This window comes from Kogia breviceps, chromosome 4 (assembly GCF_026419965.1).
Source record: "Kogia breviceps isolate mKogBre1 chromosome 4, mKogBre1 haplotype 1, whole genome shotgun sequence".
NCBI classification, from domain to species: Eukaryota; Metazoa; Chordata; class Mammalia; order Artiodactyla; family Physeteridae; genus Kogia; species Kogia breviceps.
This window is the reverse complement of record NC_081313.1, coordinates 171,278,594-171,306,123: the sequence shown is the minus strand read 5'-3', so window position 1 is coordinate 171,306,123 and position 27,530 is coordinate 171,278,594. Positions and strand designations below refer to the sequence as shown.

Sequence of the window (27,530 nt, the reverse complement as noted above, 5' to 3'; positions counted from 1 at the left end):
CAACAGCAGGGAGGCCACCAAGTAGAAAGGGTTTGCAGAAGTGTATTTACAGTTACAATTTGGTCATGCTGGTGTATTCACAAATGTCCTGCTATTCCTGTTTTGTTATATAGGTTTTTATCTGATGACAGTAGTCTGGAGTATAAATATTATAAGTTGAAGCTGGCAGAAATGCAGCGGATGAGCCAGACCTTGCCAGGAGCAGATCAGAAGCCAATGGCGGCAGAGTGTGCAGTCCGGGCCATGCTATATGCCCGGGCAGTCCGGAGCCTCAAGAAGAGGCTCCTACCAGGGCGGCGGCGGGGGCTGCTTCGAGCTCAAGGACTCCGGGGCTGGAAAGTGAGGAGAGCGACCACCGGGACCCAGACCCTCCTCTCCTCAGGCACCAGACTGAAACACCATGGCCGGCAGGCTCCAGGCTCCTTGCAGGGAAAGCCGCCCCAACCAGATGGAAATGATGCTGCCAAGGCCTGCCCGCCAGACCCAGCCGGACCCTCTCCTAGGGACCCCAGCCCAGAAGCCTCAGACCCATCCCCCAAGCCAGCAGGAGTGGATGTCTCCGAAACCCCTCAGACCTCTTCTCCTTGCCTGTCTGCTGATGGTGAGTGCTCACTCCTGTCCCCCTCCTCTGGGCCCCAGCCCCAATGCTCATCTATCCCCAGGGGTCTCTGCAGAAATAGGTGGCTTCAGTGGGCTGGGCTGGGCTGGGTTGGGCAGCAGGCAGCAGCGAAAGGGACCTGGCCAGGATGGCACACACACAGGCACTCTCTCTCCTCTTGCTTCCTCAAGGGGCTGGCACTAGACTCCTGCTGCACCCTTCCTCTTATCCTGAGTGTGGAGCTGACACAAGGTGCTGCCTGGTGACTCTGTGCTTCCCTGCAAGGTCCTCCTGCTGGTCAGCAGGGTGTGCCATGTGCCCGTGCTTAGGGCTTTGAGCTCCTTGATCCATTTCTCTCTATTCTTGCCCGTTATATGTTCCATAAGGCTGCCCGCGTTCTCATTCTGCTTCCTCTTCCCCGCTAAGGTCTCTGTTTCCTTCCTTAGAGTTAGTTGACCTGCAGTTTCTTTTGTTTCTCCCAGCCATTACCTTCTCCTACTGCAACAGACCTGCCCTCTGGCCAGTGCTTCCCACTCAGCACTAGGTGGGAATGGAGAGGGAAAAAATCTACGCAACTGCTACATTTCTCTAGCTATTGCTACATAACAAGCCAATCCAAACTGTGGCTTCAAACAGGAGGCATCCAGTGTTGCTTCGAGTCAGCTGGGCTGGGCCTGCAAACTGTCTGCAGGCAGCGGCCAGTTGTTTGGAACTGTCAGCTGAGGTGATAGGGGTAGTGGGCTACATGCCTGTCACCCACCAGCAGTTCACCTGACCGTTGGGTTTGGCCATCCAGGAGAGGCAGAGGAGGTGCTTGAGCCCTCTCAGGCCTGGACTCCGCATTTCTGTCACATTCTTAGCCAGCAAGAGTTCCAGGGCCAGCCCCAGTTCAAGGGGAAAAAAGAGAGTCCACCTCTGCTGGACAGAGCTGCAGAGTCACATGGCAAAGGGCAAGGGTACAGTGAGGGGCTGTCTTTGTAATCAGTCTCCACAACCCCACGATGTTCACATGGGAATTGGCAGCTCAGAACCAATACATGACAGTTGCTTTATTTTGTAGTTGATACGAAGACAATGGAGACTGCAGAGAAACTGGCCAAATTTGTTGCTCAGGTGGGACCAGAGATTGAACAATTCAGCATAGAAAACAGCATTGACAACCCCGACCTTTGGTATGTACCCATCACACCCCTTTAATTTGAGGCCATGAGTGTCCTGAGAGCCCACAGGGGTTCACCCCATGAGTGTCCTGAGAGCCCACAGGGGGTCGCCCTGGGATGAATCACGACTTCACTTCTGCTGAGCTCAGGGCTGTTAGGGAGCATCTGTTTTGGGTTGTTGAGAGACCTTCCCTCATCTGGGGCATCAGGAAAAGCCTCCCCCGGAGGGAAGTTTAAGCTGGATCTGAAGGTTCAATGGGTGTTGGCCTGGGGAAGGGGGAGAGAATGCCCTGGCCGAGAGACTTATAGTTTCCCCAGAACCTTTGCAGAGGCAAAGAGGAGAGTGTGTCCTCTCCCGTGAGTCTGAGGAGGAGGAGGGCACTGTCCCTGGTCATGCTGACTACTCTGGGCAGGATGAGAATGTGCTGCTCATGTAGCATGTTGGTAGGTTTTGGTCCAGATGTGAGCAGCAAGCACTTCCACGTAGTGATGGCGTGGCACCCTTGTGCCAGGAGGGGGCACCATTATCCTCTCCATTCTTCAGATGGCGTAATCATTCAACATTACACAGCCCAGAGACCACAGAACCAGAGCCCCACTCTGCCTGCAGAGTGTGGGTTCTCCTTCAGGGAGAGGCTGCCTGAGGGCCATGTGTTCCCAGTACTGAGCCGTAACCCGGCTGGGCTCCCCCTGGAGTGTGGGGTTCCCACACCGTGTGGATTGTGTCCTATTGCCAGCTAGGGGTTCCGGGCCCTCACCCTGCTCCCAACATGCTAGAGAGTCGTGCCTCAGCTTAGTTAAGAATACAGTTAAAAACTTTACATTTCCTGGAGCATTTCTGGGACCCAGTAGTGGCTAAGTGCACACTTCTACTTTGGCGTTACACACAATCTCTTTGTGTTTGTGGTGAGAATTTTTGGGTATCTTCCAGAAGGGGATTGTTGAATCATAGTTCAATGCAAACTAAGTTTCATTAGTACGAATTCCCCTCCCTGAGGGCCACTCTCCTAGGAGTGTCATGAGTGCCTGTCCCCACCCCCCATCTTTTGGCATGCCTTTGAGCCAGTGGGATTGGTAAGGAATTTCTAATTTTCTCAGTGAAGTTTTAGTTTGCATTTTTCTTATGAGTGAAATTGAACCTCTTTTCATAAACTTGTGTACTTTGAATATCTTTCTGTAAACTGTTCATATCATTTGCCTGTTTTTTTAAAAAAAAGTTTTGTTGAGGTATGATTGACATTCCATAAACTGCACATATTTGTCTAATAAGTTTTTTTTATTAATTAATTTATTTTTGGCTGCATTGGGTCTTTGTTGCACGCAGGCTTTCTCTAGTTGCAGTGAGCGGGGGCTACTCTTCCTTGCAGAGCGCGGGCTTCTCATTGTGGTGGCTTCTCTTGTTGCAGAGCACGGGCTCTAGGCGTGCGGGCTGCAGTGTAGTTGTGGCACGTGGGCTCAGTAGTTGTGGCACACGGGCTTGGTTGCTCCGCAGCTTGTAGGATCTTCCCGGACCAGGGCTCGAACCCTGTATTGGCAGACGGATTCTTAACCACTGCGCCACCAGGGAAGTCCCTGTCTAATAAGCTTTAATACGCGTTTACACTCATGCAGCCATCACCACCATCAAGATGATGAACACATCCATGACTCAAAAGTTTCCTTGTGCCCTTTGTCATCCCTTCCTGCAGGCAGCTGCTGATCAGGGCTCTCTCACTGTAAATAGTTTGCATTTTCTATAATTTCGTGTAAATGCAGTTTGTTCTCTCCATTTGTCTGGCTTCTTACTCCACATAGTTATTCGGGTTTCATCCATGTTGTGTGTATCCATAGCTCATTCGTTTGTTGCTGAGTGTATCGCATTGTATGGCTGGACCACAGTTATTTACCCTTTCAATTTTAGATAAACCTTCTCTGAGCAGTCATGTACAAGGTCTGCTTTTATTTCTCTCCAGTAAAATACTGAAGCAGAGAAAGACTGGCTCACATGGTGGGTCTGTGTTTAACTTTTGAAGAAACTTCCAGACTGTCTTTCTAAGTGGTGGCACAGTTTTGCATTTCCAGCAGCTTGGGTGAGAGTTCTGGTTCCTCCCCATCCTCACCAGCACTTGATAGTGTCAGTCTTCTTCATGTTAGCCCTCTTGGTGTGGGGGAGGGGTGTCCCACTGTGGTTCTCATTAGTGTTTCTCTGAGGACTAACAATGCTGAGCATCTTTGCATGTGCTTATGTATTTTTTTTTTTTTTTTTTTTTTTTTTGTGGTACATGGGCCTCTCACTGCTGTGGCCTCTCCTGTTGCGGAGCACAGGCTCTGGAAGTGCAGGCTCAGCGGCCACGGCTCACGGGCCCAGCTGCTCCGTGGCATGTGGGATCTTCCCGGACCGGGGCATGAACCCGTATCCCCTGTATCAGCAGGCGGACTCTCAACCACTGCACCACCAGGGAAGCCCCTGCTTATGTATTTCTTTAGTGAAGTGTCTGCTTGGATCTTTGGCCCATTGTTTTATTGGGTCGTTTATTTACTTATTAATGAATTTTGAGAGTTTGTTATATATTCTTTTTTTTTTGGCGGTATGTGGGCCTCTCACTGTTGTGGCCTCTCCCGTTGTGGAGCACAGGCTCTGCACGATAGGCTCAGCTGCCATGGCTCACGGGCCCAGCCGCTCCGCGGCACGTGGGATCTTCCCGGACTGGGGCACGAGCCCGTGTCCCCTGCATCGGCAGGCGGACGCTCAACCACTGCGCCACCAGGGAAGCCCCTGTTATATATTCTTGATACAAGTTATTTGTCAAGTGTGTGGTTTGCAGATAATTTCTCCCAGTCTGTGACTTGTTTTCTCATTCTAGCAGTGTCTTTTGGAGGGCAGAAGTTCTTAATCTTTGCCCTTTTCTCTATTGGGCTTTTTGGATTTATTCTTTCTAGTTTCTCTGATCTTTTACCTGTAATGTAATTGTATCTGTTTCCTTCATAGTTGGATATTTATCTTTCACTTTACTTATGGTATGTTCCGCAGTGCAGAAATGTTTGATGTAGTCAAATTTCTCAGTTTTATCTCGTTGCACCTGGATACAGAGTTACAGTTAGAAAGAATCTCCCTACACTCGGATTATAAAGACATTTATGTATGTTCTTCTACAACTTGTATGGCTTGGTTTTTACATTTAGATCTCTGATCAGTGTGGGGTTAGCTGCCCACTTGTCCCAACACCACTCGTTGAAAAGACTGTTCTTTTTCACAGTGGTTTGAGAGGCCACCTTCATCAGATACTGTGTTTCTGGCCTTTCTCTTGGTCTGTCTGTCCATAGACAAGTACCACGCTGTTTTAACTATAGAGGCTTCCCACACCTTGTAATATCTGGTGGAACTGGGCCCTTTGTTGATCTTGTTCAGGAGTTTCCTAGATAGTCTTACATATTCATGTTTCTATATGAACTTAAGAATCATGTTCAGATCCAGAAAAAAATGATGCTTTTACTTTTATACATTAATATTTAATTAAGGGAGAATTGACTTCATTATGAGCCTGAGTTGTCCTGTCCAAGAACAAGGGCTGTCTTTCCTTTGGCCCAAGTAAATTTTGTGTGTTTTCGGTTTCTCACACCAGCCGCAGCTCCAAGCTGTGCTAGGGCCATTGGACTCCGAGGCTCAGAGAGGCCTTTTTGCCAGCACATTCACGCAGCTTTGCTGCAGGACGTGAGGCAGGAGGTGACACACCTCTCTCCATCTCATGGCTGCAGTATGGGAGGAACCAGAGAGTCACAGTGAGCACACGCAGGCCCAGAGTGGCCGGTGACATAATCAGAAAGAGATGAGGTAAGGCCCAGGTCGGATCTCCTGGCTGAAGTGTTAGAGCTCGTTCTAGCATGTTCTCTGGTCGTCCCTGCATACCTTGTTCCTCCAGCTCCCTCCCCGAGAAAGCAATTAGGCCTCTTATGTTCTGGCTCCTTCGTTAAATTACTAATACTTTTCAAGCTTTCTGTCTCATTGTAAAGCTGCCCATGAACCACAGCTGGTGGAAAGAGGTCATGTGTTCTCTTCTTTGTCCCACCCCCAGCTTTGTAAGGTCCATTTGGACAGTTTCAGAAAATACGAATGTTTATAGAGAACACTCTGGTTAACCAATGTATTTCATCTTTATCCCAGGTTTCTACATGATCAAAACAGTTCAGCTTTCAAATTCTATCGAAAGAAAGTATTTGAACTGTGCCCATCGATTTGCTTTACGTCATCTCCGCTGAACCTTCATGCCAGCAAGAGCGCCGATTCTCAGGAGAGTCCCCTGGAGCCCATGGAGGGGGAAGGAGGGTTTGAGGATGAGCCCTCCCAGCACGAGGCTGAGCTGGAGAGCCCAGAGGTGATGCCTGAGGAAGACGAGGATGAGGAGGAGGATGAGGAGGAGGACGAGGAAGGGGGTGAGGAGGCTCCCACTCCTGGAGGGGCCTCCAGGCCGGCAGGAGAGTCGACCAAGTCCGAGGGCACGGAGGGCAGCCCCCCAGCTGATGGCCTCCTGAGTGAGGTGGCCGAGGATGGCCCGCCTGGTGCACCTGCCCTGTCACAGCCCTCCTCAGGGACCTGCTTCCCTCGGAAGAGAGTCAGCAGCAAGTCGCTGAAGGTCGGCATGATTCCGGCTCCCAAGAGGCTGTGTCTCATCCAGGAGCCCAAAGGTGAGTGCCTGGCTATTGATACAGTGCCCCCAGCACGGTCTTCTGTTTAACACCTGAGGAGGAGTCATGATGATCAGTTGTGGGCCATGAAAAATTGTGGAGACGTTGTCTGACTGTTTTGAAGAATTTACCTGGCCCTCAGCCCAAGTTCAGGTGCAAGATGACCAGCTGGCCCCCGTCACCCTTTCTGCCTCTGGTTACTCCAGCTAACCTGGACATTACCTTCCAGAACACTTCCAGGGCCAACACAACATGGAGTTCTTCGGTTTTATGTTTTTAACCTAAAATAGTCCTGTTGGTTTTGCACACAGTCCAAAATGTTTATGAGAAACTGACGTTTCCAGTTGGTCTGAGGTTGGCACTCTAAGGAGATGCTGCGTTTGGCTTCTAGCACCCCACATGCTGTTTGTTATTTTCCATTATTGCTCAGCTTCAAACAGGGGAGTCCTGGCTGTGGAAGGAACGGGCCTGGGTCATCTTGGCTGTTCCCTGCCTGTGATCTTGAGGCATGCCCAGCTTTCTGAGTGTCCCCACCTCCCTGAAGACCCCAGAGTAGTGATAGCTGCTTAGTGACGATGAGGCAGGAGGACACGGACCGGGACCAGTCTTGGGCAGCGGTTAGTGGGAGTTGTGCAATCCATGCTCTGCCAGCCTTGGCCATGGAAGGCCATCTCCTTCCTGCCTGTGGGGAGGGTCAAGGTTCTTGAGGTACAATTTACCAGCAGTAAAGGTGCACCCTTTTCAAATGGACAGTTCACGGAGTTTTGGCAAAGGTGTATAGGCATGAGCCCCCCAGTATGGCCGAGCTGGAGCTCGTCCCAGAAGTGTCTCTGTGTCCCTCTGCAGTTTCCTCCTCTACCCAGCCCGGGCAACCACTGACCATCTTCTGGCCTTGTGGTTTTGCCTTTTCTAGACTGTCATTAGGTGAATCACATCATGTCCCCCCTTTTTTTGGGCTGCTCGCTGCCCACCCAGGTCTCCACACAGCCGGGCCTGTGTGGGGCTCATGCTGCGATGCTTGTATGGCAGGTGGTTTTAGTGAACAGGGCTCCATTGTGTGCGGAGAGCCTGTGCGTTCTACGTTGTTGAGACCATCATATTCACATCCAGCAGTGTCAGTATAGTTTCTCCTGCTAAAGGGACAGTTCTCATGGTTTGTGTTTGGAAACCTTGGTGTTGCAATGGATTTCTAACTGTTCTACTAAACTCTTATGTCCTTCAGATCTTATCAGAGTATGGTAGCACATCAGAATGCTTGTTAAGATGGCTTTCATGAGGGGAAAGTGGAATTCTTTCTACTTTAGAAGCTCTCAGTTATTTTGATAGGGTGGTTGATGAGATAGTACCAGACCTGCTGATCTCTCCTTTGTCAAATATAATAATAACAATAATAATGTGAGGGCTTCCCTGGTGGCTCAGTGGTTGAGAATCCACCTGCCAATGCAGGGGACATGGGTTCGTGCCCCGGTCTGGGAAGATCCCACATGCCACGGAGCAGCTGGGCCCGTGAGCCATGGCCACTGAGCCTGTGCTTCCGGAGCCTGCGCTCTGCAACGGGAGAGGCCACAACAGTGTGAGGCCCACATACCAGAAAAAAAAAAAAAAAATAATGTGATGTGGTGCTGTGTATGAGAAGCATGGTTGTTTTGACTAGAAAGTTCTGAGTGGACTTTACTTCTCTATGGAACAGTCACAGGGACATGAGGAGGGCACAGTGTTGCAAATAGCTCATTTATTGAAGCAAAATGTATTCCTAGGGTCATGGAAAATGACCCACGTGTCAGGTCCTTCGTCATAAATGTGGCAGTCACGCTTAGGTAGACTCTTCCACAGCAAGGCAGCCCTCAGTTGAGCCTCTGTTCTGCCTCTGCACTCTGTGGGTCACACGATTCCTGAGAGGAGCCAGGGCCAAACGGCTGGCCCTGTGGTGCAGCTCCTAGCCACCTTCTGTCAGCAGAGGGGCTATAAGCCAAAACTGCAGCACCCTCATCCTCTAAATAATTTGGGGAAAGTACATATGTGTGTATATATACATTTCTTTTGTCTTCCAGTTCACGAACCAGTTCGAATTGCCTATGACAGGCCTCGGGGTCGTCCCGTGACCAAGAAGAAGGTGAGTGTGTCTGTGAGTCCTCACGTGTGACGTAGTCAGAGTTTGCCAGAGTTCCAAAGGGCACTGGTGTGACTAAGCTATACTCATACTTCAGGCCAGGTGTCAGCATACAAAGCACAACACACAGACTTTTCTCTCCCAGGACTTCTTAAAAGTGTTTTGTATTGCCCAAAACCACAAGAGGGAGTAATTAGTCTATTTAACGGATGTGTGAGGCCTGATATGTGCAATGGATTGGAGAGATGAACAAGATAATGTCTCAGCCAATGAGAAGTTCAGATTTAGTAGACTATAATTGTGGTTAAAAGAGTGCACTGCTTTGCTAGTAAGCTGAGCGCATGTGTGTGCATGTGTGTGTTTATTAACCGGTCAGCACCTTTTGTGCTCCCAGCTGCATCTGCCCACCTAGAGGCAGCCATGAGTGGGGCTGGCAGCAATAGAAATGTGCAGGACTGGGAATGGTGGGTGCTGTGGGTGCAGAGAAGCAGGTCAAAGGGAGGCAAGGAATAAGGTGGGTTGGGGGGTACCCTTTAAGCAGGGAGGCCTAGGAGAAGCCCCAGATCAGTCACAGGTCAGCAGGAGCCCTTTGTGCCTAGAATGGAGTGATGGGGTGAGGAAGTAGAGGTGGCAAGCACCCACGTCACATAGGGCTTGTAGATGGATGTCAGCACTGTGGCCCCTTCTCTGGGAGAGGCATTGGAGAACCACGGTGGGGATTTGGGTGGAAGACATGGCCACTATGGCTGCTGTGTTGAGAGCAGCCTGTGGGGTGGGGGGCAAGGCAGAGCCAGGGAGCCAGGAGAGGTGAAGGTGGAGTTGGTGGGACTTGCTCATGGATTAGATGTAGAACAGAGAAAGCCAAGAGTCCAGGGTGACTCCAGGGTTGTCGGCCTGGACAGTTAAGAGAATGGAGCTGCCATTGACTGAAATGGGGAGCCCCTGTGGGAGCAGGTCATTGGAAGGAGACGGGGGCACACTCCAGACAGCTGGGCTGACACATGTCGGGGCAGGTGAGGCTAGACAAGCTCACCTGGGATACATGTGGGGACATCACAGGTCTCTAGAGGTCAGGGAGGTGAGTGGGGAACCAGGCGAGGTCTCTGCTGGTGTCAGGGGGTGAGCAAAGCCCAAGTTGTGGCTCAGACCTGTTCTGAGTGCATTGTGTCAATATCAATGGCCAAATGAAGCATCAGTGTAACTCCAGTTACAGCTGAGAGCCAGGGACCTTCCTGTACCTGAAGCTTGTGGTTTTAATAGCTGTGTTGGGTTTTAAGCTGACCCAGCACCCGGGTACCCATCTGGTGTCCTGGGTGAGGCACAGCCTGGTGAGAAGGCAGCCTTTTTAGGCTCAGCCTGGCCATCTAATCTTGGCATGTGAATCCTGAGGTTGTGTTTGTACATCTGTAAAGTGGGGCAGTTGCACCTGTCCTGCAGCTAGGAGATACCTTGCAGATTAAATGAAATGTATGTTAACCCGGTGTGCAGCCAGCTGGTGTCCTGCAAACATGGGTCTCTCTTTGGGGTGACTGCAAGCAGGGAGGAGGTCTCCCCTGGAGCTCTCTGTGCACACCTCAGCCTGGCCTATGGTGCATGGCTTTGCTCCAGCCCCAGGAAACCAGGCAGGGTGATTCTTAGACACAGTTGAACACTCACAAAGATCTGTCCAGCTGAGTGGACCCCTGTTCCTCCTGTTGCTTCCACCTGAACAGCTTTCCTGAAGGGGGATGCAACCCTGCCATTTGGGGACCTGTGGCCAGCCTTCCCTCTGCCTTCCCCAGCCTCTTCCCCTCCCACACTTGTCCCCTGCTCAGACCCTCTCCACTACTCCCAGCTGCCTTGATCAGGACAGAGGAACCTTCTCCCTGGGAGCATGTGAGGCCCTGGGGACAGGCTGTGTTTAGTGTTTAGTAAACGGATTAAAGAAACAGGCTCAGGCGGCAGGGACTCTGAGCCCCCAGCTGCCCAGGCTTCCAGCACACTGTGGGTGCTAATGAATATTCATGAGTGACTTTGCTCACACAGGGTAGGCTCCTCCTCCAGAGGCCTCTAGGCTTTTTAATTTGTCTTCCCACAGTCAGCTCTGGAGCCCAGACTTCCTCTAGGGCTTCTTACCTTTCCACCCACAAGGTCTTTCCCAGGCCCCATCCTCTTCCCAGCTGCACTGGCTCTCAGTGAGGTCTGCTCTGTGCTAGACATGGACCCCAGAGTCCAAGTAAAACCTGGTTCCTGCCGTTGGGGAGCTCTCAGAGCTCCAGACCTGAGAAGGACCAAACAGACACATAGGTCAGTCAGGTTTGCTGAGTAATGCCTGAGGGCACCCAGGGAAGCTTCCAGGATGGGGTCACTGCTCAGGGTTTTGGAAGCCCATGGGAATGAATGAAGCAGTGGGAGAGGAGTGGGGGTCAAATAGGGAGGACCGTTTGAGCCGATTTTTCTGTACAGCCTCTCTCCACTGCCTTTCTGGATCCTTCCTGCCTTAGCCCTGCTGCCCCTCTGACTCTGCACTCCAGGGGCCTTCCTGCCTCAAGTCCTGTGCCCTGTGTCCCTCAGCCTGGGATATGCCCTCTGGTCATCACAGGGCCACTCTCTTTATCCAGGTCTCCACTCTGGGCTCTTCCTACTCACCCTTTGGCCCCAGGACCCACCATCCCCTCATGAAGTTTAATTCACAGTCTCAACACTGCAACAAGAGTGGTCATGGTGAAGCCTGAGAGGCTGGTCTGGCGTGGTTCTGTGGGGATACCTCAAGCTGGTGACCTCCAACCTTTAGAGGTCTCAACCCACCCAGGGAATGTTGCCAGGACCATGGCTTGATCTTGAGCATCTGTGGAGTCAGGGAGGCATTAGGGGTGTTAGTACTGGACCATGTCCAGGTGTAACCCAGGGCAGACCCTTGTCCAGGGGCTTTGCCGCACCTCTCGTGCCACACTCTTCTCTCTCCTCAGAAACCCCAGGACTTTGATTTCGCCCAGCAGAAACTGACCGACAAGAACCTGGGGTTCCAGATGCTACAGAAGATGGGCTGGAAGGAGGGCCACGGCCTGGGCTCCTGCGGGAAGGGCATCAGGGAGCCTGTCAGCGTGTACGCAGCGGGCACTGGGGGCCAGGGGTGGGGATGGGCAACCGTGCCTGGGGAGATGAGGCTTTCTGTGGGATTCTGTCCTAAGTCCTTTGACCTGCAGCCTGATCGTTGGTTTCCTTCATGTCGAACATGGCTTATAGCAGATCATTTACATATGCAGCTCTTTGCTGCACTTGCATAGACTTGGTCCCTGGCATTTGGCCACATTCATTATTATCATAAAATCTTGAGTGGTCATGCTGGGTAGTTACGCTAAGAGCCACTTACTTCCCTTTTCCAGGAGCCCACATGCAGACTAGCCAGGGTAGAGCACGGCCCAGAGTTTATTAAGCCCATTAGCATCCAGCAAGCATTTCAGTTAAAACTGAGCTTAGCACCTGCTGGGGAGGCTTTCTCCTGTAATCAGGGGCTGGCTTCTGAGCACACTTCTCAGAAAGTTCGCATGCCTGCACGGGTGAGTATCCCTTGTTTCCCACTGTGAATTGTGTCTTTTTTTTTCCCCCTCCCTTGCTGTCACTTTTGCTTGTCCCTCATACCTCTGTCCCACTCAGATGGCTCAGGCTGTTTTTCATCTCCTGGTGGCCGGGCTCTGGGCTCAGGTGTGGCTAACTCTCCATTTTGCTCCTTAGGGGAACTGCCTCGGAAGGGGAGGGGTTGGGTGCCGACGGGCAGCAGCACAAAGAAGACACGTTTGATGTGTTCCGTCAGAGGATGATGCAGATGTACAGACACAAACGGGCCAACAAATAGGTATGTGTGTGAGCTAGTGTTGGGGGCATTCTGCCTAAGCTATGTTTTGGTACACAGAGAAGCTTCCTCCAGAAAAGTTAGTGTGCCCCACTCCTCAAAACCCAAACATCAAAATATCTCTCCCCCCCAAAAGATCATAAAATTTTGTAAGGGAAACAAAAAGAGTGTTTGGATGTGGATGTGTCCCGCCTCTCACCTTCCAGGCTGAAGGAGCGAGCCCCATGCTCGCCAAACGCCAGTGCACGCAGCCCATGGTGCGGCCTCCGCACTGGGCTCCCAGCTGCGACTGTACGTGGCCATCTTGTGGAAACAAGCCACCATGGGAGTGGCCTGGTGTCTTGTGAATGTAAGGGTGACCTGGAAGCTGGTGCTGCAGAGGACGCCACTCTGCCTCATCCCTTTCTGAGGGTCTTCAAATCCTTTTCCTTCTGAGGGGCCTTTGGCCTATAAATATTCTATCTTTCTCCTCTCCTTTTAGTTGTCCTCCCCACCCATAATTTCCATCTCAGTTTTGAACAAAATCGTTCTCTCCCTGAATAGATGAAAACCATTGGTGAGAAAGATAAGGCTTGAAGCAGCAATTACTCTTAAAACGCCACCTCTGTCCCGGATCTGCCCTGGAACCAGTGCCCAAGTAGGTTTGGTGTGTACACGAAAAACAAACGTCTCTGCAGTTTCTGGTGCGGAGGTTCCACCTGCTGGCTTTTCTTTTTCTTAAAAAAAGAACGCACCATTTCCAATCTGCTTTTGCCTTTCACCCTCTTCCAAATGCTTTTGGGAACAAGTCTTCTCCAAGTCTCCCCTGGTTCCGCTTAGAAGGTGGGGCTGCCCTTAAAAGCACCAGCGCCCTTTAAGTGCTCAGGAGCCAGCTCCTGTCGATTTTCCTGTCCGGGGACACATTGCTCTCTAAAAGTGATCTGCTAGCAAACTTGATACCGAAACAGTCACAGATTGTATCTTCTCAAATTTAAATAGGGAATATAAATCAGTAATAATGAGGTCTGTGCTCTGGTACCACAGCTGTCGGTTGGAGTGCTGAAGCTCTTTAAACAAGTGGAGGTACTGGATTCGATGAACGTGTTATTTATGGAGTCTCATCTCTTAAATGCATCCCAAGAGACTTGACGAAATTTCAGCAATGTATTCAGCAGCTGTATTCAGTGGGGAGTAATCATTACACCGATGAAACTTTCCCAAATTTACGTGTGTCTTAGAATCCACAAAGCAAACTACAGTTTTTTTTTTTAAACCACATATGGAGTCTCTGCTACAAAGGGGTGGGAGGTGTAAACTCTTCAAGACTCTTAATTTTTTGCATGTGTGGCAGTGTAAAGAATTGTTTTATTAGGGCCTTTGTACAGAGCAGAAAGGATCCTCTTGGGGTGGGCTCTGCAGCTGTTTGCTATTTCAAGGCATATGATTGCCGCCCCTTCCAGCTTCTCACACTCTGCCTCTTGCAACTACATGCGAAATTCTCAGGCTGTGGGAATCTCTCAGCCCTTCCTCATAAAGCAGCAGTGTTGAAGTTTTAAATACATGCTAAAATCTGGAAAACAGGATCCTGCTGATACTATAAGCTTGGGGGACACAGCAATGAGTTACCCTGTCAGCCACTTGTATTGGCTGTTATGAAATCCTTGCTTTCTCAAAGCCCGAGACCTCCTGGGCTGTAGTCCCAGGCTCTGGATCTGTCTTGTCTGTCTGGCCCACACTCACCGGCACAGCGTCACGGGCCTGTGCCAGCATCTCACGTGCCCGCCTGATGTTGCCCTTCTTCATGCCACGGCTAGTCCCCAGGGCTCTGCTTGCTTCTGATCACTTTTGTTGCTTTGGCAACTGGCAGATCTTTATGGCCATGGACATGCTGGAGGTTCTTCAGCAGAGTTGAAATAGCCTGCAGGGTGGTGTGGTCTGGGGGAACCACAGCTATGGGGGTTCACCTCCTTTCTTTTCTAATCTTTCCAACAGCCTTCCATGTTGGCTGGGGGTCAGGTAAAGGGATAGAACTCTGAGAACAGGGCCTCGATCCCACATGGCCTTTCACAGAACACCCTTTGGTGCTGAGTGAGGTGTGCACCCCCCAGCATGGGTCCTGGCTCTTTTTTCAAGCATAGCTTTGACCATCATATTCGCTTTGTTCTAGTATACTCATTCTTGGCTTTCTCTGCTTTTATTTATAAGTAAAATACTTTAGGGATTCCCGGGGTTTGAACCCTGTTTCCACAGCCTCCTGCCACTCCTCCTCCTGGGGGTGTCCTGCTTTGAGCTGACACTGTGAGCCTTTGGCAGTCGTCAAAGGGAGCACTTACTTCTTGAGCCTGGAAAGTCCCGTAAGCACTCAGGTGGCGCTTCTGTGGAGTTGGCATTGAGGCAGTGAAGGCATTGCGTGGGCCGGGGAGGAGCGTGGTGGTGCGTCCCTGTGCCAGCTGTCGGCTGGGGACCAGCGCGCTGCCCCTCTGTGCCCGCCCTTGCCCCCTCCAGCAGAGGCCGCTCTGCGGGGAGCACGCGTGAGAGCAAGTGCGATGTGCAGTTGCATAGCCTTGTCAAAGTCACAGTGTCTTTTCTGTCATTCTAGTTCCAGGGTCTCTTCCATGAGGACGACAGGCATCCGGAAAGTGCTAACTCACCACTTTGGGTGCTTACTGTCTCTGCCTTGTTTCCATCACTGGAAATCATATAGAGAAATTTAGCGTTTTTGGTCCTTGGTAAAACCTAGAAGACGTTTGTGATGTTACAAAATGGAAGCTTTGGGTTTTTTTTTCTTTTTTTTAATCTAAGAAGTTGTGGATGTTGTTAATCATTTAGCAGTTGAAATAAATGTAGAGGAAACCCAATTTTCCATGGTCTCCGTTGATGTGTTTTAAAATCAGACTGGTTGGGGAACACACGGTAGATGTTGTCGGGCCTACATGGAGCCAGATCGTAAACACTGCTGCCTCCCAGGCATGCCCTCTGCCTGCGGGGCCTTTCTGACTTGCTTGCTGCAGCTGGGGGGGCCTGGTAAGTCAACGGGAAAGCCTAGAGGGTGCCAGAAAGCAGGTAGTGATCAGGGCCAAACATAGTGGATGGGTCCACCCTGTTTTCTGTGGAGAGGGGGGTTTATTGCTGGGTACAGAAATCTGACTTTGAGAGGGTGTTGGGACATGGAGCTTTACCTGAGCTGCCCACAATTCACCTGCCCACCTCAAGGCCTTCCCTGAACTCAGGGTCGGGGTTCCAGCTGCCAGAGTTAGACCAAGGCCCACCTGGGCTTCCCCCTGAGTTAGGAGCTGGCCTGTGGGACATCTTCAAAGCTCCCTGCTGTTCCCATATTCTGCCCAGCCTGTGTCTGATTCCTCCGTCAGCAGCCCCTTGGCCCTTCTGGTGAGGAGGGAGGGTAAAGAGCACATAGGTGGGCAAGCCTGGCACCTACAGGACCTGCAGAGACCTCTACCTGAGCACAGTGTAATGGGCAGGAGCCTGGGGTATGGTTGTGCCCAGGGTAGCAGGGAGCACAGGAAGGGTTTGGGGGGCTTTGTCAGCAAGAAAGGGGGTGTGGAGGAGACAGGGCCCCTTAGGAAGCTGGTGTCAGACCCCTGAACCTCTCCCCTCACTGTGTCCCAGAGGACACTCAGGAGTGACGAGGACCCATATGATCATGATGGGAGCTCTTGTCATCCACGAACCTCCCACACGTTTGCTATCGTCTTCACCAGAGCCCTGGAGGTTGGTGTCTGACCATGAGCTTTAGTGCCACTCCCTGAGAAAGTTGCTCAGAAACTACAAGGACCCCACCCATTTTCCTCCTCCCTCTTGGGAGACCCCCTTTCCCAACTTCCCTTTATCACTGTGCAGGGCTGGGGAAGGTCACTTAGACAAAGGCACACAGAATGAGGTTCTCCAGCCCAGGACACTGTTCAGGCTTTGACCTCTGGCAGGTCTTTCCACCTCAGGCCTCAGTTTCCCCTCTGCGATTTGGGAAGGATTTCTTCCTCTGCTACCTTGTCATTTAGGGCTAACTGGAACCTGAACATGCCATTCTCAGCCTGGAGGGCCCCTCCCCTCCACATCCTCCCCCCACAGCCTCTCCTCTCCCTGGAAGCCTTCTGGACCAGGACCTTGAGAGGCAGAGGGAGCTGCCGGAGAAGCTCCAGTCTCCAGTGTTAAAGCAGGCCTTTGCTATGCCTGCACACGGACCTACGTAACATGCACACGTAATACATACAAACATGCCCGTTCAAGCAACATGAGTACATTTTCTTTGTAAAAGATTTTTGGAAATGCAAGACCCAGATACACACAGAACAAAGCACAGATGTTTCCCTTCTTCCCCACTCCCATGTAAAAATAACAAAAAATAAATTTAATAATTTAAGGCTTACCATGCATGCCGTCTAGAGACTTGCTTCCTCGTTGTCTCAGCAGTCTTTCCACATGAGTTTAATTTCAGGTACTGTTTGTGAATAAGTAATGCCTGGCTAAAGTCAGAAGGTACAGAAGTGTGTTCTGTGGGAAGATAATTTTCCACGACCCACAGCACTCAGGTATCAGATCCCTATGTGTAGATTATTTTATTTTCTTTATTAATTTTTGGCCACGCAGCATGTGGGCTCTTAGTTCCCCAATCAGGGATCAAACCTGCACCCCCTGCAGTGGAAGTGTGGAGTCTTAACCACCAGACCGCAGGTTAAGTCCCTAGATGATTTTATATGTGGGCATATTTTATTTTTTTTAAATTTATTTTTAGATGTTGGGGGTAGGAGTTTATTTATTTATTTATTTTTGCTGTGTTGGGTCTTCGTTTCTGTGTGAGGGCTTTCTCTAGTTGTGGCAAGCGGGGACCACTCTTCATCGCGGTGCACGGGCCTCTCACTATCCCGGCCTCATTTGTTGCGGAGCACAGGCTCCAGATGCACAAGCTCAGTAGTTGTGGCTCACAGGCCTAGTTGCTCCGCGGCATGTGGGATCCTCCCAGACCAGGGCTCGAACCCGTGTCCCCTGCATTAGCAGGCAGATTCTCAACCACTGCGCCACCAGGGAAGCCCTGGGCATATTTTAGATACAGACCTTCTTAAAAATGAAAATTATACTTCACATTCTGTTTTGCCTTTTGCTTTTTTCCACTTAACTTTCCAAAAAACATTTAAGTATGTATATATGTCTTGGACTGTCATTTATCTCACAAGTTCCCTGTCCATAGCCATATGGGTTATCCCAAAACTTTGGCCCTGACATTGTAGAACACTTTGTGGATAAAGCCCTACAAATGGCTTTTCTGGGGTCTCCCCAACTCACTGCCTCCCTCCAGTGTTCCTGTGTCATCCGACTTTGGGGGCAACCCTAGGGGTTCCCCTGTTTCCCCAGCCATGCCTGCCTCGCCAGGGCATAGTGAGGCTGTGAATCCTGGGAAGTGCTCCACTGCAAACCAGAGTCTGCAGCCCTGACCCCTCCGGACCATGTCCTTGCACTATATTCAGGACATGGGTCCAGCTGCCACCCCTCTCTTCTACCCCCAGATCCCTCTAACCCCGTCACCCCCTCCCTCCAATTTTGACCGTTCTGGGGCCAGCACAGCTGCAGCAGGTGACTTTGTTTTCCTAGGAGGCCCATCGGCCTGGGCAGGGGACCCTGCCTCTCCAGGCCTTGACTTCCCCCTCTATCCAGTAATTGGCCAACACCCACCCAAGGGGCATTATGAGGGCTGCATATGCACCAGCTGGGAGTTGGGGGAAGGGGAAGGGGAGCCTGCCACAGCGGGTGGTGGGACAATGTGCCTGGTTTCCTCCAGTGAAATGGTACAGCCAAGTTGCAGGGTAATCCAGGACCACTCCTAGAGAGGGTTTAGAGAGACTGGTTTTGTTACTGATCCTTCCATATCCTGTCCCCTTGGGCCTCAGTTTCCCCACCTGTGAAGTAGGCATTGTCCTTGAGGATCCGTAACCCCCTTCACTGCGTGCCCTCCTCACGCCTCCCTGGCCAGCCTGAGGGTGGGGTCACACCCCCAAACTGCCCCCCTTCCACTGAGGAGGGGCTGAGGTCTAGGGTCCAGCCCCTAGGAGAGGGGTAAATTGTCAAACTCCCATGTGTTTGGGGCGTGGGGACAGTCGGAGGGGAGGAGCAGGGGTGCCAGTTATTGCTAGGGCTGGAGCCAAACTCCTGCCCAGCTACATGACTGCCAGCTGTCCTGTCCTATTGTACAGATGGGGAAACTGAGGCCCAGAAAGGGGAAGAGCCCGGTCTCAGGCTGCACAATGAGTTCTCCAGTCTCAGTGCCTGCTCGAGTCTCAGTTTCCCCATCTGGGTAGGGCTGGCACTGTGCTGCAACAGGCAGCAAACTTTTGAGCCTGTGTTGTTGGGACTTACAGTTGAGGCCTGGGGTCAAGTATTGGCTCCTACTCCTGAATGTCAAGTGTTAGGGAAACTCCTAAGCTGCGCAGCTGGCCATCAGTGGGGGTGACTCTCCACCCCGCCCCCAGGCTCCACTATGCCTGCCGGACCTCCATTCAACCTTCAAGGCCCACTTCCCATGTCTCCTCCTCCAGACAGCCCTCCCTGTGCTCCCTGACAGAGGCCCTGCTGCCCGTCTGGCTTCCCCAGGTCTGTCCCTTACACCCCTGGCTTGGGGCGTCCCAAGTCTGGCCCTGTCTCACCTGGGTTGAGAGCTCCTTCACCTGGACCTTCTTGTCTTTAAAACCGCAGCATTGAATGAGTGTTTCATGAAAGGACAATGAAGAAGTGTATTTTGTACAGTGTCTGAAGGGGACCCGCTTTGGGGTGGGACAGGCAGACCCAAGTCAAGTCCTAGACCGTGGGCATGACAGTGGGTGACCTTGAGCAAGCCCCATGACATCTGGGACTCCATCTCCTTCATTCATAACATTGGATGATGATGTATGAGCTCGGAGAGTCCAAAATGTACCATTAATTGAAAAGCCACTTTTCTCCAGTATTTACACTGCCTTTTTTTTTGTTTGTTTGAAGTTTTGGCTGTGCCGCACGGCTTGTGGGATCTTAGTTCCCCACCCAGAGATCGGACCCAGGCCTGTGGCAGTGAAAGCTCTGAGTCCTAACCACTGGACCGCCAGGGAATTCCCATACATTGCTGTTTTAATACACTGTATTAAACTATATGGAAATAAAGATACAAACTCAAAATATATACCTGCACTGTGCACCGTCACAGACAAAATCTGGAAAACTCCACACCCACCTATCAACAGGGGTTCTTTGGGAAGTGGGCTGAGCTGCGGGTGGAATTTTTCCTGTTTACCTCATACATTTCTGTGTGGTTGGAAAGCTTTGCTTGCATGATTTTAGAGTGACAAAAATTCATTGTCTATGAAAACGTGGATGATAAACTGAGCCTTGGGTTTGCTTTGAGAATCAGAGGAGATCACGGGTGTCAGCTTCGCAGCCTGTAGCTCCGACTATATACTGTGACAAATCTTCTGATAGACAGTGGTCTCTCTGGACTCTAAATCTTCACATCCAGCAGAAACTGGCCCATTTCCCAGTGGAGAAACAGGCCTGGGAGCCTGACTCCAGACTCACACTAAATTCCAGGATTTCCAGTTGGTCTCTTCTGGTTTTGAAGCTCCCCATAATATACACACATGTGTGCATGTACATGCATACGTACACACATACAAAGACACGTGTGCATGTGCAGGCTCAGAAACACATGTATATATACAGACACAGATGCGCACACACACGTGCACACACGCATGCATACGCACCATTCCTATTTCCCACCAAGCCCATGCTCACCGCCCTGAGAACTTTGACACTGAGGAATTGCAGCTCCACGATGAATCTGACACCAGCTGCTTCCTTCAGGACCCAAGGAGGGGGACCTCATGAGCTGAGCTTTTCTTTGCTTGATTTTTCTCCAGAGATTCCTCTGTTTGGACTTGTGGGAGCACCACCTCCCAGTTCCTGGAATTCCTGGTCCAGGTGTGAGATTTGAGGTTTCAGCTTCAGGATTTCACTGTCCACATCTTGATAACTTGCTTTGCCTAGAGGCAGCTCAGAGCAAAGCAGAACTTGAGAGTTTGAGTCCTCAGTCCTAATATGTCCTCCCTGTGCTGTGTGACCTGGGGTGAGTGATCCACCTATCTGAGCCTTATTTTCCTCATTTATAAAGTGGGAGAATGGTAGTATCTAATGCCAGGCTTCTGAGAATCAGCACCAGCATGCTTCGAAGCTCACAAACGTTCACGGTACTGTTTCCATCGTTCTGTGACTCTGGGGAGTCTGTCATTGAGGTTTCCTGTTGGCCTGCTCCTCCTAAAAGTAAAGTCCCAAGTTTGTGATGTGGTGGGAGGACCACATGGGTGATCTTACAATATTCACTTCACCCCCTTGAAACCTCAGTTTCCTCATTTGTAGAATAAGGAGATTACCCCCATCCTGGAGCATCAGCTGAGAAGTGTGTATGAGCAAGGGATCTGGAGGAAAGCAATACAGGCAGCCAACAGGTACCTGAGAAGAGGCGTCTTTGCTGACCACACGCCCAGACAAAGGTTAGAATTGCTAATGCCCAGTGGTTGCCTGTGTTGGCAGGGACAGCACCTCCCTCCTTGCTGGCTTCCATGAGGATCACCCCAATTTTTTTGTTTCTTATTGATGTAAAATTCACATAACATAAAATTCACCATTTTAAAGTGAACAATTCAGTGACATTTAATACATTCACAGTGTTGTGCAAGGACCATCTCTATCTAGTTCCAGAACATATCCATCACCCCAAAAGGAAACCCAATGCTCATTAGCAGTCACTCCCCAGTCCCCCCTCCCCCAGCCCTGATAATGTCTACTCTGCTTTCTGTCTCTATGGATTTGCCTGTTTTGGACATTTCATAGAAATTGATCATATACTATGTGGACTTTTGTGTCTGGTTTCTTTCACTCAGCATGGTGTTTTCAGGGTTCATCCATATTGTAGTATGTGTCAGTGCTTCATTCCTTTTTATGGCTGAGTAATATTTCATTGTGTGGCTAGACCATACTTTCCTCATCCATTCATCTGTCAATGGACATTTGGATTGTTTACTCCTTTTGGCAATTGTGAATACTACTGCTCAAAACACCTGTGTAGGGCTTCCCTGGTGGCGCAGTGGTTGAGAGTCCGCCTGCCGATGCAGGGGACACGGGTTCGTGTCCCGGTCCGGGAAGATCCCACATGCTGCGGAGCGGCTGGGCCCGTGAGCCATGGCTGCTGAGCCTGAGCGTCCGGAGCCTGTGTTCTGCAACGGGAGAGGCCACAACAGTGAGAGGCCCGCATACCGCAAAAAAAAAAAAAAAAAAAAAAAAAAAGAATATATAACAAACTCTCAAAATACATTAATAAGTAAATAAACGACCCAATAAAACAATGGGCCAAAGATCCAAGCAGACACTTCACTAAAGAAATACATAAGCAGGGGCTTCCCTGGTGGCGCAGTGGTTGAGAGTCCGCCTGCCGATGCAGGGGACGCGGGTTTGTGCCCTGGTCGGGGAGGATCCCACATGCCGTGGAGCGGCTGGGCCCATGAGTCATGGCCGCTGAGCCTGCGCGTCCAGAGCCTGTGCTCCGCAGCGGGAGAGGCCACAGCAGTGAGAGGCCCGCGTACCGCAAAACAAAACACTCGTGTATAAGTTTTGGCTTGAACACCTGTTTTCAATTCTTTGGGGTCTATACATAAGAGTGGAATTACGGGATCCTATAGCAACTCTACTTTTAATCTTTGGAGGAACTGCCAAGCTGTTTTCCTCAGGGTTGCTCCATATTCCAGCCATTTTCGCCAACTGATCTGGGCCAGTGTCTTTGAAAGCCATGATCCTCTCCCTCATGGGGCAAACCCACTGAGGTCAACCCAGGGCATGACTCTCAGTGTCCACAGATATGAGGCGGAATCCCGGGAACAAAGCAAATAGAGGGAAGGTAGGGAGAAGTTAAGGGGTCTTTGGATGTAAAATATGAATGACGTTTTTCACAAAAGAGACCCTGAAGGACAAAACCCAAAGTGTGATGTGATTTTTGTAGAAAATATATAAAATGTAGACAGATTCCCCCACGCAGAGAGTGAGAGGGGTCTGCTCCAAACTGTCTGAGTCACGGGGAATGTGGGGGTGGGGGCGAGGGAGAAGCTCTTCCCATCCCTTCCCCAGCCATGTGCCTGGGCACACCAAGAGTGCATGCTTATGCAGTTTGAAAAGAAAACCCATTGAAGAACATTCAAAGGAAGTTAAAATGATGAAGCATGTGCTGGCGGCAATTGTCGGTCTTTGTTTCAGAGGCAGCTGTGGTCTTAGGAGAAAAAAGCACCAGATGTGAATCAAGACAGTCTCTTCCTGTGTCAAATGGGTGAGTAAACATTGCTTCCTCCAGGACCGCTGTTTGTAGGCTGCCATGAAAGTCCCTCCAGCAACTCCCTGGCAGTCTCTCAGTAGCCTCTGTCCATCTATCTGTTGGTTCACTCATTCACTCACTCATTCATTCGCCCACTCATTCATTCACTACATATTTGAGAAACACCTAACTGCTCCTTCCGGGTGGAACTTTCCTTCCAAGATCTAAAACCAGTATGAAATTATTGGGTGGGCCAAAAAGTTTGGGTTTTTTTCCATAAGATGGCTCTAGTAGCAATTAGTTGTCTTTAACTTCATTCAAAACAATTTTGTTAGATTGTGACAGCTGTCATATTGGCGTGCATTTAAAAAAAAACATCAAAATTTGTGTAGCCATTTTAATATTGAAGACGGAAGAAAAAAAGCAACATTTTCGGCATATTACGCTTTATTATTTAAAGAAAGGTAAAAATGCAACTGAAACACACAAAAAGATTTGTGCAGTGTATGGAGAAGGTGCTGTGACTGATCGAACGTGTCAGAAGTGGTTTGCGAAGTTTCGTGCTGGAGATTTCTCGCTGGACGATGCTCCACGGTCGGGTAGACCGGCTGAAATTGATAGTGATCGAATCGAAACAATAATTGAGGACAATGAATGTTATACTACACGGGAGATAGCCAACATACTCATAATATCCAAATCAAGTGATGAAAATCATTTGCACCAGCTTGGTTATGTGACTTGCTTTGATGTTTGGGTTCCACATAAGTTAAGTGAAAAAAACCTTCTGACCATATTTCCGTATGCAATCCGCTAATGAAAGGTAATGAAAACGTTCTGTTTTAAAAACAAATTGTAACAGGTGATGAAAAATGGATACTGTATAACAATGTGGAACAGAAGAGATCATGGGGCAAGCGAAATGAACCACCACCAACCACACCAAAGGCCAGTCTTCATCCAAAGAAGGTGATGTTGCATATATGATGGGATTGGAAGGGAGTTCTCTATTATGATCTCTTTCCAGAAAAACCAAACAATTAATTCCAACAAGTACTGCTCCCAATTAGACCAACTGATGAATTTGGTCTAATTGGATGCATTTGATGAAACGCATCCAGAATTAGTCAACAGAAAACACATAATCTGGGACTTGCCTGGTGGTCCAGTGGTAAAGAATCCACCCTACAATGCAGGGGATGCGGGTTCGATCCCTGGTCAGGGAAGTAAGATGCCACAGGGCAACTAAGTCCGCGTGCCACAACTACTGAGCTCATGTGCCACAACTACAGAGCTCGTATGCCTCAACTAGAGCCCGTGTGCCACAAACTACAGAGCCCACACGCCCTGGAGCCCATGTGTCACAACTAGAGAGAAGCCCTCACACCACAACGAAGATCCTGCGTGCTGCAACTAAGACCCGACTCGGCCAAAAATAAAATAAATGAAAAATAAATCTTTAAAACAACAAAAAAGAAAACACATAATCTTCCACCCGGGGGCTTCCCTGGTGGCGCTGTGGTTGTGAGTCCGCCTGCCAGTGCCGGGGACGCAGGTTTGAGCCCTGGTCCAGGAGGATCCCACGTGCCGCGGAGCCACTGGGCCCGTGTGCTGCGGCCGCTGAGCCTGCGCTCTGGAGCCCGCGTGCCACAACTGCTGCACCTGCGCGCCACAGCTGCTGAGGCCCACGCGCCTGGAGCCCGTGCTCTGCAGCGGGGGAGGCCACCACAATGAGAAGACCACGCACAGCAGCGAAGACCCAACACAACCAAAAATAAAAATAAATAAAGAATTTAAAAAAAATCTTCCAGTAGGATAACGCAAGACCACGTTTCTTTGATGACCAGGCAAAAACTGTTAACAGCCTGGCTGGGAAGTTCTGATTCATCCACTGTATTCACCAGACATTGTACATTCGGATTTCCATTTATTTCGGTCTTTTCAAAATTCTATTAATGGAAAAAATTTAATTTTCCTGGAAGACTGTAAAAGGCACCTGGAACAATTCTTTGCTCAAAAAGATAAAAAGTTTTGGGAAGATAGAATTATGAAGTTGCCTGAAAAATGGCAGAAAGTAGTGGAACAAAATGGTGAATATGTTGCTCAGTAAAGTTCTTGGTGAAAATGAAAATGTGTCTTTTGTTTTTACTTAAAAAACCAAAGCGGGACTTCCTTGGTGGCTCAGTGGATAAGAATCCGCCTGCCAGTGCAGGGGACGCAGGTTTGATCCCTGGTCTGGGAAGATGCCACATGCCGTGGAGCAACTAAGCCCATGCGCCACAACTACTGAGTCTGCACTCTAGAGCCCGTGGACTACAACTACTGAGCCCACGTGCCACAAGTACTGACGCCTGCGTGCTGTAGAGCCCACGCTCCACAACAAGAGAAGCCATTGCAATGAGGAGCCCACACATCACAACGAAGAGTAGCCCCTGCTTGCCACAACTAGAGAAAGCCCGCGCACAGCAACGACCGAACGCAGCCAAAAAACAAAAAACCGAAGGCACTTTTTGGCCCACCCAATACAAACTGCAGTCAGTGATTTGAAGGAAACATCCAAGGTACAAAGAGAGGCCCATAATGGAGCCTAGTCTGGGAGATAACATTTCACTGGAGAACTGAAGGATGAATAAGGGCATGCCAGGCAGAGGGAGTGGCATGTGCAAAGGCCCTGAGGTGCAAATGATCTCAGCTGTGGGAAGAGGAGTGAGATTAAGATAGGAGGGAGGGAGACAAGGGTGAGGGGTTTCTGGGGTGGGAGACAAGTATAGATTTTGTCCTAAGGCAATGGGGAATCACGGAAGGCTTCAGAGCACAGAAGGGGCATAGCCCAATTTATGCTTTTTAAAAATTGTGGTAAAAGTTACATAACATAGTTACCATTTTAAAGTGTTTAATTCCATGGCAGTTAGCACATTCACAATGTTGTATAACCATCACCTCTATGTAGTTCCAGAACATTTTCATCATCCCAAAAGGAAACCCTGTCCCCATTAGCAGTTGCTCCCCATTCCCTGTCCCCCAGCCCCTGGCAACCACCAGTCTGCTTTCTGTCTCTATGGATTTGCCTGTTCTGGACATTTCATATAAATGGGATCATACAACATGTGGCCTTTTACATCTGACTTCTCCAATGTATACTTCTTCTTTTTTTTTTTTTTTTTGCGGTACGTGAGCCTCTCACTGTTATGGCCTCTCCCATTGCGGAGCACAGGCTCTGGACGCGCAGGCCCAGCAGCCATGGCTCACGGGCCCAGCCGCTCCGTGGCATGTGGGATCTTCCCGGACCGGGGCACAAACCCGTGCCCCCTGCATCGACAGGTGGACTCCCAACCACTGCGCCACCAGGGAAGCCCTCCAATGTATACTTTTAAAAGAGCAACTTAGAAGGACAGGAATGCAAATAGACACTGTGCTGCTCCATCCACACTCCTCCATCCCGCTCCCTGTTTAACAACAGGCACCTTTGTGATTGACTGTGCTTGCCAGGGGCTCCCCTGGGCTGCTGGAGCACCTGTTGCCTGCATGACCAACAGAAGGCCAGAAGTGCCTTGAGTTGACATCCCCCAGGGTAGCCCTGATCAAAGCATAAGGTGTTCCCAGATGTCCCGGCAGGATAGAGCCAGTCACCCTCCAGGGACTGCTGGATGCACGCCCCTCACCACTGAATTCCAGTCTTTGCTCTCTTCCCTTTTCTGAGCCTCAGTTTCCTCCTCTGTAAAATGGGTCATAGGGAGGGAGCATATTGCACTCAGTGAACAGTCAAAAGTCACGCTGGGTTTACAAAAAGTAGGATCTACATTAAGAGTGCAAGGAAAGGACTTTTCTGAGTGCTGATGGGGTCCACTTTGGGAGAGGTATCAGGATCAGGAGTCAAGACCCAGCAGGGAAGGTGTCAGGTGGTTGGGAGCAGCTGGAGGCACAGCAGAGGCGCAGCATGTGGCTGCCAGCCCAGCCCTGGGAGGTCAGCCTCTGAAGGCTGCATTCATCCTCCCAGGAAAATCACAATTCTCTCTTTCCCCTCAGCCCCTCCCCAGCCCCCTCCTCCGCCCTAGTTTATTATTTACCCATTCAGGGCCACGATTTATTTTTGGACGAGAACGTCGGTCCTTCTCACTCTCGTGGCCACCCGCCAGAGCCGCGCACTGGCCACGCTGGGAGATGGAAGGCCAGAGAGAATCCAGCCTAGCTGAGAGAAGGCGGGTCCTCGGGGGAGGGTCTTGGTCACGCCTGCCTCTTGATCTTTTGTTTATCTTCATAGACAGCAACTAGGAGTGCGGGCAGCCGAATTTTCGGATTTCTCCACATTCCTGACGAACGAAGAGACTGATATGCCAGTTTACAGCACTGTCTTTGCTGAAGACATAAACAACGTCACTTAGAAATTGACATGGGTGAGCCAGGCATGGTTTGGGGTGGGTTGTGAAGTGTCCAAATATACACTCCTTTAGTTCATGCAGACAAATAAGGCTGCATTCATTTTCATTTTTAAAATTATGTTTATTTTGTTTATTAAATTTTACAAAGTTGAATTCACCCTCAGTCCCCAACTTCAACTTGGCAAACTCCTATTCATCCATCAAAACCCAATACACAGACTCCTTCCTCCATACTTCACATGTCCACACAAATGCTACATCTTTCTCCTCTCTGTGCTGTAAGAAAGGAATCCTCCAGTACTATGGTCATCTGTTTATGACTCTGTGTCCCTCTATGGGCTCTGTTCTAGCACCCAGCACAGTGCCTGACATATAGTGGGTGCTCAGTAAATGTGAAGGTTTGGGGGAACATTTTTAAAAACAGCTTTATTGAGATGTAATCCACATATCATTCAATTCGTCCATTTAAATATG

The 27,530-nt window shown here is 50.1% G+C and overlaps 1 protein-coding gene across 19 annotated transcripts in view; it reads left to right on the top strand.

The window, feature by feature from the left end:
• SUGP2 (SURP and G-patch domain containing 2) overlaps positions 1-27,200 on the top strand; it is a 43,548-nt gene extending 16,348 nt beyond the window's left edge. For 8 of the 19 annotated variants that reach the window (XM_059060852.2, XM_067032527.1, XM_067032531.1 and 5 more), the window contains 7 exons: positions 114-601; positions 1,659-1,770; positions 5,900-6,420; positions 8,472-8,533; positions 11,479-11,615; positions 12,245-12,365; positions 14,941-15,197. In XM_059060852.2, the coding sequence (XP_058916835.2) occupies positions 114-601; positions 1,659-1,770; positions 5,900-6,420; positions 8,472-8,533; positions 11,479-11,615; positions 12,245-12,365 (1,441 nt within the window). In that variant the 3' untranslated portion in view covers positions 14,941-15,197. Of the gene's footprint in view, positions 1-113; positions 602-1,658; positions 1,771-5,899; positions 6,421-8,471; positions 8,534-11,478; positions 11,616-12,244; positions 12,366-12,905; positions 13,000-14,591; positions 14,696-14,940; positions 15,199-22,622; positions 22,693-26,938 lie in introns of those variants that run through there. The other 11 variants (XR_010840421.1, XR_010840417.1, XR_010840419.1 and 8 more) reach the window with 5 other exon arrangements.
• Positions 27,201-27,530: the final 330 nt, after the last annotated feature.